General features: G+C 55.6%; 1 protein-coding gene across 1 annotated transcript; it reads left to right on the plus strand.

Annotated features, from left to right (window-relative positions):
• The first annotated feature begins 3,408 nt into the window (after positions 1-3,408).
• KCNJ9 (potassium inwardly rectifying channel subfamily J member 9) lies at positions 3,409-7,501 on the plus strand. Its single transcript, XM_069545527.1, has 2 exons — positions 3,409-4,258; positions 7,134-7,501. The coding sequence occupies exons 1-2, from the start codon at positions 3,409-3,411 to the stop codon at positions 7,499-7,501; spliced, it is 1,218 nt and encodes a 405-aa protein (XP_069401628.1).
• Positions 7,502-10,349: the final 2,848 nt, after the last annotated feature.

Consider the following 10,349-nt stretch of genomic DNA (forward strand, 5'->3'; position numbering starts at 1 on the left):
GCTTCTGGTGGGCAGGGACTTATTTCTGTAACTGCTTCCACCCAGCACATTACCTGGTACTTGGGCTCCACGAGAGTTTGTTGAATGAAGAGTTATAAGCCCTAACCTAGCCTTTTCTGTTGGACATCTGGGCTGTTTCTAGACCTTTCACTGTTAACAAACTAGACTCCAGAGCCCTTCTATTCACATTGCTTCATTCAGTCTGCACACCCTGTGAAGTAGGTGGCAAGAGGCTATTTGCACATATCCACGTCCTGGGAAAGATGGAGCAACTGCGGCTGACTGAAATGGGTCACCTCGCAAATCAGTGACAAAGGTTAGAACCCCTGACCCTACCTCCCTTCCTTGGGTGGATCTCTTTTCTCTCTGACTACCTTCCTCTGGATCAGAGTGGCCTCTCCAAAATGAAGACTGTGATGGCGGGCCTGACCAAGAGCCTGACTTGAACCCAGGAAACTGCCTCATGAGATCCTATTACTCAGCACCGCCTTTTCCATCTTGCCAGGCCATTCCAGGAACTTCAAACCTTCCAGCACCCAGAAGCCCGACTGGAGGTGAATCCCCGGGAAACCAAATGCCTAATTCCCAAACACATCAGGGCTTGTATTTTCTCAGAGCAAGGAGCTTCTTAGGAAAGAGCCAGCATGCCAGCTTTTCTTCTTTTTTTTTTTCCTGAGGGGGTGAGGAGGCGAGCATTGAGTTGTCCAGGAGGAGGGACTTTGGCTAAAAATAGCCGTGGCGTGTGGATCAGCCTCTAGTGGTACCCAGGACTGGGGAGGGGAGGGGGATGCTCTAGAGCTGTCGCCAGACCGGTTGCTGTGGAAACAAGAGAGGAGCAGGGGAGCCTGGGAAGTGGGGATGACACAGATAGCGAGTCCTAGTCAGAGCTGCCGCTACATTTAGGGGAAACAGCAGTGCTCGCGGCTCCCACCCTCCAGGGGTGCTTGGGGTGAGGGGGAGGCGGTGTCAGGGGCATGGACGCTACCCCCCAGGGGTCTCTGCTGCCGGCTACTCTCCTCTCCACACGCTGTGAGTTGAGTTGCGGGGGACTTGGGTTTGGGCCCCTATTTCCAAAGCAAGTGGGGATTTGGGAAGAGCTGGTTCCTGAGGGAGTTTTCATCAGATACCCTTCCAACAAATAAGCCCCCTTGCAGGCCAGCACTCTCAAGCGGGAGAAAGGGAGATTCAGCAGAACGCAGCACTGGGGTCTTCTGAAAAGGGGCACAGCATGCACATGAAATAAGGACGAACAGGCTGGAGGAACAGGACTCTTTGGAGGGAAGCTGCAGAAATTGAGTCTTTGCTCCTGGGATGGAGGCAACCATTTCACACCTTTCCTGCCCCACTGAGGAAAATGCAGCCCCCACTTAAGGAAGATGGGAGACAGAACACAGTCAAAGTGAGGCTCACCTAGATCCCCAGGGCAATGGAGGGCGAAAGAGTTCTGGGGACTCTGACTCTGGGGTTTCTTCCTCACACATGGCAGAGAAATCTGTCTAAGCAGGCAGACTGGGGGTCAGATGACCTAAGACCTCAAGAGAACATCTGAAAGCCCACCTGGACGGAAGCTGGAATATGTGGGCTCAGGCTCTTTTCTGCAGGACCTGTGATCTCTAAGCCGATCAGTGCTTGGAGATCACTTCTCAAGGATATCCTGGGCTGCGGGGAGAGAAAGGGATGCTCACCACTGGGGGAGGGGAAGACCCTAACCTGCCGTTGCACTGGGACTCGTGGACGTGTCCCCGATTCCTCCTGAAAAATAAATATAGGGGTGCCCCCAAGCTCCAAGCCCTCTTGTTTTGGTTTTTCCTCCTGCCCTCTACCCCAGCAACACACACAAACCACACATACACCCACACCCACACCCACACCACCTCCAAAGATCTACAGAACACCTCACTCCAGAACTTAAATTCAAGAGTGCTGGGTTTGGAGTTACATATCCAGGCAGCGTCTCCCCAGGACCTGGTCAAATGTCCAGACCATCTGTGGTCCTTATGTCACATCTTCCCATCCACCACTCTACTACAACCAGTCCAGGATTCCTTGGAGTGGGAGAAGAGGATGATTCCCAGGAAGAAGCGAAGGTTGAAAAGCCTTGAATCTTTATTCTTAACCTTTCCTTGTATGGGCTATACCTCCTAGGGGTCCCTAGATGCCTACGGAAGGACTCTGGGTCTCTCTCTCTCAGGGCAGATTGCAGTCCAGAGAGCTGCTCACAGGGAAGAATTTAAAGCAAAATCGGGTAGGCTTCTCTTGGAATGTGAGATCTGGGACATATGGAGGGGGGGCTGTTGTCAGGATAGTCAAGGGAGGTGGGAGGCTGGGGCGGGGAGAGAACTGAAGGGAGGAGAGAGGTAAATGCGGGTGCTTCGATCACTTAATCTGAGTTAAAGGCTCATTAGCTCAGGCTCAAACTCTGAGTTAAAGAGTAGGTTGCTAGAGGGTTACAAGCCTAATCCTGATGACCTTTGTGCTTCTTTTACCCTGGCTGTCCGTGTTGATCTCACATCCTCCGACCCTCCTGCCCACTTGCAGGCTGTCTCCACTGTGGAAATAACCCAGGGGAAATGGGGCTAACACTACAGCTGCAATGACCAGCATCAGTCCTCAGGGAGAATTCTCAGTGGGAATTTCCTAAGGTGGGAATGTTCAACCTTTGCCCACTGGAGATTTTTCACTCGCTTTCCACCACTTTCACTTCTTCTTTGTAAGCTTCTTGAGAGGAAGAAGGTGTGCGGGGAGGGGAGCTGGGGGTAGAGTAAGCAACGTCCAAAAAGGGAGGAATGGGAAAGACTTTCTGTGTCAGTCTCCTGGTAAATGGTAAAACAGCCTAGTTAGCCGGCAGGCTGAATGCGGAGGTCAGGGATAAGGGGACTGCCTGACTTTAGCCTGGGTTGGGTGGAAGCGGGAGACCTTTGGGCAGGGAGGGCTCTGCACTGGCGAGGAAGATGAACCACCACCTGCTTTCAAGAAGCTCACAGTGCACAGATCTCAGGAAACTCCCTTCTTGCCCAGGGCCTTCTGCCTGGGGGTGGCCGTGAGGTGCTGCACAGCCCAGTTAGAGGCAGTGGGACCAATATCTCTGTTACCATGCCCCGCCCTTTCCTTCTAAAATAATCAGTCATGCAGAGTGCGATCCAGTTCATACACCCTATCCCACTGGATCCTCATGATTTTGTGAGCTGCGGGTGGGGCCAGCTAGGGCTGTGTGTATCGTTCCCATTCTACCGATGCGGCAAGCCGTGGCAGCGAGGGACTCGCACAGGGCCACCCGGCCCCTGCGCGCAGGCCCGGACGTCTCGGCCTCTCCGGCGGGTCGGCTAATACAGCCCACCTCTCAGCCCCTCCAGGCCCCGCGCCGCCGCCCGGGCAGTGACCTCGCCGCCCGCGGCCACGGCCATGGCCATGGCGCAGGAGAACGCCGCCTTCTCGCCGGGCCCGGAGGAGCCGCCGCGGCGCCGCGGCCGCCAGCGCTACGTGGAAAAGGACGGGCGCTGCAACGTGCAGCAGGGCAACGTGCGTGAGACGTACCGCTACCTGACCGACCTGTTCACCACGCTCGTGGACCTGCAGTGGCGCCTGAGCCTGCTCTTCTTCGTGCTGGCCTACGCGCTCACCTGGCTCTTCTTCGGCGCCATCTGGTGGCTGATCGCCTACGGCCGCGGCGACCTGGAGCACCTGGAGGACACGGCGTGGACCCCGTGTGTCAACAACCTCAACGGCTTCGTGGCCGCCTTCCTCTTCTCCATCGAGACGGAGACCACCATCGGCTACGGGCACCGCGTCATCACCGACCAGTGCCCCGAGGGCATCGTGCTGCTGCTGCTGCAGGCCATCCTGGGCTCCATGGTGAACGCCTTCATGGTGGGCTGCATGTTCGTCAAGATCTCGCAGCCCAACAAGCGCGCCGCCACGCTCGTCTTCTCCTCGCACGCCGTGGTGTCGCTGCGCGACGGGCGCCTCTGCCTCATGTTCCGGGTGGGCGACCTGCGATCTTCGCACATCGTCGAGGCCTCCATCCGCGCCAAGCTCATCCGCTCGCGCCAGACGCTGGAGGGCGAGTTCATCCCGCTGCACCAGACCGACCTCAGCGTGGGCTTCGACACGGGCGACGACCGCCTCTTCCTCGTCTCGCCTCTGGTCATCAGCCACGAGATCGACGCCGCCAGTCCCTTCTGGGAGGCGTCGCGCCGCGCCCTCGAGAGGGACGACTTCGAGATCGTGGTCATCCTCGAGGGCATGGTGGAAGCCACGGGTGCGGGCGGACCCGAGGAGGAGGAAGAGGGGAGGCGAGCGGGTGGGCGGAAAACTGGACCTAGAGGAGCCAGGGCAGGCGAAGCAGGGGATGAGGAGGGATGGAGGGACGGGTAGAGAATGGATGGAGAGGCTGGTAGAGGATGAGAGAGTCTGAGGTGAGATTCGGGACCTGGGTTGGGAGAGGTGTGTGAACAGAGTGATTCCGCAGAGAGCCGAGAAAAAGCAGGACTCCTCCGAAGTAGCCTGGCCGGGTCCCTGGCTCAGAAGTGGAAACAGGGCAGAGTAATGACAGTAGCCAACCCAGTGCTTACTCCGTGCCCTGCACGGTTCCAAAGCACCTTCCCCTCTGAGCTCATTTAATCCAAGCCCCATGAAGGACCCCGCTGAGGTTATTTCTCATTTGGGGGCTCATTTTTCAGGGAGCAGAATGCCCCAGTGAGAAGTTAAGTTGTCCACAGTCATAGGCTAAATAAGCAGTGGACACAGGCAGTCTGGCTTCAGTGTTTAGGGTGCAGAGTAGGAGGGAAGGTTTAGGTTTGCAATCTTTCTCAGTACTGAGAGGTCCAGGCTTCTGGAATTTGATGGTGAGGGTTTTTCCATGACCTGAATTATTCCTAGCCTGGACCTTAAGGAGAGGTTGATAGCTGCTCGCAGCTCTGCCTGGGTTTCCCAATCCATCAAAAGGCTCAGTTTCCACTGACAAAGGAAACAGATGACCTGAACATTTCGAGCCCCTTTCCAGAAGGAATTGGCAATGTACCTGTAATGTCAGAACTTCCAACTCAGGCCTCCACAGTGAAAGGTTTGGGAGCAAGTCCCTGGTGGCTCAGACGGTAAAGTGTCTGTCTACAATATGGGAGACCCGGGTTCGATCCCTGGGTTGGGAAGATCCCCTGGAGAAGGAAATGGCAACCCACTCCAGTACTATTGCCTGGAAAACCCCATGGATGGAGGAGTGTGGTAGGCTATGGTCCATGGGGTCTCCAAGAGTCGGACACGACTGAGCGACTTCACTTCACAGGACAAGACCAGTGTAGCAGGACCAGCAAATGAGTCCTTTGATACTTGAGATCCAGAAGAGGGTACTTCCCTGGCAGTTCAGCAGTTGAGACTCTGAGCTGCCAGTGCAGGAGGTGGGGCTGGATCCCTGGTCCGGGGACTAAGATCCTGTATGCTTTGGTGGGGCCCAAAACAATTTTTTTTTTTTTAATGGGGATAGAAATGGGAGGAGAAGATTGCAAGTGGATAACCAAAGGCCCACCAGGTGGCCCTGTGGCTCCTGCCTGTGTTGTCCCCTGCTGGCTTATCCTAGGTTGGTGCCAGCAAACACGCTTCACTCTGAGCCTGTACCACTTTCTGCCTCAGTGTTCCTCACTCCTTCCCCCACATCGTACCCCCCCTCCCCGTTCCCTTCGCTTCCCCCACTCACCCTGTTTCCTTTCCTCTCATCTCACCAGCTGGCACTCTTGCTGGTACCTGGGAAATCCCTGCCCAACCCTCTTCTCATGTATCGCCAACCTTCACCCTCTTCCTCGAGCCCTCTCTCTCCAGGGTCACTTTTGCTTCCTCTGCCCCTCCTCTGCTGGACATTCCCTCTGCCAGTCAAAGGAACAGAGAATGCCAACGTCCCCACACTGGCTCGAGGTGGGGCTTTCAGTGCTAAGAGCCGGGCTCTGATCAGCTAGTGTTCACGCTTCTGTTCCCCTTTGTTCAAAGGTAGATATGAGTTGAGTGGGATGTGAGAGACCCCAAGTAGAGGAGAAGCATTTGCTGCAGTGGCTGTGGCCACCCCACAGGGAAAACAGGACACACGGCCATGGCAAGGAGTACGGGGGAAGGGTAGGTGAAGGAGAGAGGGAGGGGAGCTTATCGGATTTTTCTAGAGAGACAAAGTTGGAAAGGATGGTATTTTGGGTGAGAGAGTCAGTATCCAAAATGCTTCTGAAAAACAAGTATAATGAGCCAAAAACCCAACAAGATGACATTTAAAAGGAATAAATATAAAGTTCTAGATTTAGGCTTAAAAAAAATCACTTATGTAAGCACAGCATGGAAGAGCTCTGGTGAAAAAAGAACTGGGGGTTTTAGTTGGCCACAGGCAATGTGATACAGCTTCCCAAAATGTTTATATAATGTGATCTTGGGCCCTATTAGCTAAAGAATCATGGGCAGAAGGAGAGGCAGTGAGCCCTCTCTTATGCATGCATCAGGCCACGGTTGGAGTATTTATCACATCCAAAGTGCTTAAAGCATCCTTTGGCCATTCTGGTTTGCAGTCAAGAAAGTAAAATTTTTGGAAGCCAGGTCACAGGAATGGTGAAGGGAGACAGATATTCAGTCTGAAAGAGAGAAGACATGATGAAACCAGAGACTCCTGCTTCCAGTTACTTGAAGGGGTATCATCAAGCAGAGGAATGAGACTAAGGGAAGCAGATTTTGGCTCTGTACAAAGAACAACTCAAATAGTAGCGCTATTACACAAAAGAGGGGATTCCTTGTGAGGTGGTGAGTTCTTAATCCTAGGAGGTAATCAAGTGCACGCTAAACGCGCATGATTGGGAATGCTCCAGTGGGGGACCCTGCATGGAAAGGCAAGTTGGGCTAGATGATCCCCAAGGTCAGTCTCAAGGTTAAGCTTGTCTGGTTGGCATCTCCAGTGGAGGGGAAGGGAGAATGTGGGCCAGAGAGGAAGGGTTGGGATAAATGGAGGAGAGGAGGGGTACAAAAATTGGGAAGGAAGAGAAAGTGGACCAAAGGGGGTTGCGGGCCCTTGAGGAGGGCTACAGGCAAGAGTTTTAGGAATAGGGTTGTGGAATGACACAGGAGAGGTAAGGCTCCGCTGGGATCCCCTTGACCTATGCCCCTCCCCCCAGGAATGACATGCCAAGCTCGGAGCTCCTACCTGGTGGATGAGGTGCTATGGGGCCACCGCTTCACCTCAGTGCTGACCCTGGAGGATGGCTTCTATGAAGTAGACTATGCCAGCTTCCACGAGACCTTTGAGGTGCCCACACCTTCATGCAGTGCCCGGGAGCTGGCCGAGGCCGCGGCCCGACTGGACGCCCATCTCTACTGGTCCATCCCCAGCCGGCTGGACGAGAAGGTGGAGGAGGAGGGGGCTGGAGAGGGGGCTGGAGAGGAGGCGGGAGAGGAGGCGGGAGAGGGGGCGGGTGAAGGGGCTGGGGTTGACAAAGAGCAGAATGGCTGCCTGCCACCCCCAGAGAGTGAGTCCAAGGTATGACCAGATTCCTCCAGACCCCTGTGGCAGGGCCAGAAACAGGTACCTGGGCAGCTGAATGTCGTAGGTGGAGAAAGAGTCCGGCAAGGTCCCTATGAATGCACCAAAGCTGGAGAGCCCCCTCAGAATCTCGGGTCTGGGATCCAACTTGGACAGGAGAGATCCTGATTTCAGGAGAATGGAGGGTGAGGATGGGTGAACTTACCCAGCCTGTCTGTGTTTGACCTTCCTGTCTGCTCATAGTTGGATATGTGGACAGAAGGATGGGCCTGTGTGAGCCGGATGAGAAGACGGAAGCAGAGAGAGACAGCCAGTAGATAGATAAATGGGCTGACAAGCTGGTGGAGCGCTCAGGGCTGCCGCTAACTCACAGAGCATCTTTGTGCAAATTCTAAAAAGGCACCCTTTTCCTCTAGACTGACACCACCCTAAACCAGGGTGCACGGCTTGGGGAGCAGATGTGGGCTGCATTTTAGTCTCCACTCTTCTCCTCAGCCAGCCTCCCCGAGTCTGGCCCATCTTGTCTCACTGGATGCAGCAGCCGGAGCTAGCCAGGGCAGAGAAAGCTGGAAGGAGGCAGGCAAAGAGGGAGAGGCTGTCCTCCCACCTCCACCCCCACCACCGTGACAGGCTGGGGGCAGGCTGAGACGCTGGCGGGGGCAGCTCAGTAGGGTGTGAAGGACCTCATCCATGATGGAGGGAAACCAACTGTAGGGGAGATGCCAGAGCTGGGGCCCTAGGGGCCTGGGGCTGGGCCTGGACAAGGCAAGCTGAGGACGACCATCTTCTAACAGAGAAGGGAGACCTCAGAAGTGCCACTGCAGAGGCGGGAGGGGAGAGCAGGGTTGAGAAGAGAGGAACCAGGGGAGACACGGAGCTCGTGAGTTCACTAGAGCTGGGACACAGGGCCCTCGGGAAACAAGACTCAGTCTTGGGGTACAGTGAGAGGGAGTCATTCACGTGGCTCACTGGGTGCCAGCTGGGTCCGGAGCGCTGACCCGGGCATGTGTGGGGAAGATGGCCAGAGATCCGATTCCTATTCCAGGAATACAGCACGTGCATGTGGGAAAGACAGGGACATATGCCTTTGGCAACTGTTTCAAACCAAGAACCTGGGCAATCTCTCTGAGTAGGGGTGGGAGTGCTCGGTGATCAGAAAGCCGAGGACTGAGTCAGACCTAGAGAGAGAGTGACTTGAGCCAGCAGTTGTGAACTGGGGTGGGCATCACCCCAGTTGGGTGGGCATCAGGATCAACCTGGAGGACTCGGGGACACAGATGGTTGAACTGCACTCCCAGAGTTTTGGACACAGTAGGGCTGGGGCAGAGACCAAAACTCTGCATTTCTAACGCGTCAGGTCCTGATGCCAGAACAGGGACCACGCTTTGAGAAGCCCTCCCCGAAGCAGACTGGGGGTTCTGTCAGGAAGTGGGCATCAAGCTGAGGAGGCGCTGAGGATCCTTGGGAAGGAGACTGAAATATAATGGGTGGAGAATTGTGGTGGGGGGAAAGGGGACCCTGAAACCCAGTCTGAAGAGTTTAACTCTGGACTCAGGGACTCACCTGTCAGTGAAAATAGGGTAGCGACAAGCTAGAGATGGGGTTTGGTGAAGATGAGTAGGCATAATAGATAGAGCAAAGCAGCTGGGAGGGCTTCGGGGGGGTCCTGGAGAAGCAATGGGAGCTGGAGGAGGAAGGGCATCAGTGACAGAGGATGGAATCCCACCTGGGACTTGACGTAGGCTCAAACGTGGGAGAAGGTTGAGAGAGAAGCCAGAGTCCAAATATCTGGATGTGGCTGTGGCCTGCCGTTTGCCCAGCTGGGACAGGAGCCCCTGGAGACATGTTCCCATGCCACGTGCATCCCCTTCCTGGCCTCATCCCAGTCACCAGCGAGGCCCTCCATCCCAGGATGATGAAGGGAGAGCAACAGCGAGTCAAGAAGGGGCAGAGATGGGGGAGCCTGCGGCTGGGAGAGACGTGTACACACGCACAAGCGCACCGTCCCCAGCGGCGACCTCCAGCCCTTGGCCCTGGCCACATCCCACTCCCGAACGTTTAATAAAAGTCTGAACTCCTTGGGGGGGAGCACCCCACTGTGCTGCATTCCAGGCTGCGCAGCTGGGGTCCTATGAGACGCTGTACCTCCTGGAAGCAGGAAGGAGCCATGCCAGCTCAGAGAGGACGTCTTTGCCTCAGATCAGGGTCATCTGGGCACCATCAGTCAAAGATGAGGTCCCTGCACCCTGGCATCAATTGTTCGCAAAAAAAAAAATGTTTGGGGGTGGGGTGGGGTGTGCTTTTGGTTCAATTTGCTGAGACGGCTGGAGTTGGATAGACGGGAGGGGGCTGCTGGTGCCCACACTTGCTCCTGTGGTAGTTCACCCACTGCAGAGAACTGAGGCTGGACGGGAGGCCTGAGACCCTGCCGCCCCTCTCCTCACGCCCAGCCACCTCTCAGGGCCCCGCTGTGTGCGGCGCAGGGAGTCTGGAGACCCGGGTTCGAGTCCTGACACTGCCACTACTTAGTTCTATGACTCTGGGCAAGTCGCGTCACTTCTCTGAGCCTCGGTTGCCCCATCTGTAAAAACAACACTTGGCAAACTGGTAATGCTCAATAAATGTTTAAATCACTGAGCTGAAAGAGATCAGAGAATCCTTAGGCAGAGACAAATTCCGGGAGCCCCAAGGGCACGGGAGGGGATGGGGGGCAGCCAGGAGGAGCAGGGGCTTTGTAGGGGCTCCTCTGAGTGCTGTCCGCCCGCCACCCGGGCGGCTGTGTTCTGGGGCTTCCATTCTGCTGCTGTCAGACCGAATAATGAAGATCAGGAGGGAAAGGCTGAGGCCCCAG

Source organism: Ovis canadensis, chromosome 1, assembly GCF_042477335.2.
Source record: "Ovis canadensis isolate MfBH-ARS-UI-01 breed Bighorn chromosome 1, ARS-UI_OviCan_v2, whole genome shotgun sequence".
Lineage (NCBI taxonomy): Eukaryota > Metazoa > Chordata > Mammalia > Artiodactyla > Bovidae > Ovis > Ovis canadensis.

Bases quoted from the DNA above. Each gene is read 5' to 3' on its own strand.
- KCNJ9 (XM_069545527.1), top strand. From the start codon at position 3,409: ATGGCGCAGGAGAACGCCGCCTTCTCGCCGGGCCCGGAGGAGCCGCCG. The intron at 4,259-7,133 runs GTGCGGGCGGAC...CCCTCCCCCCAG, and splicing joins GGGCATGGTGGAAGCCACGG to GAATGACATGCCAAGCTCGG.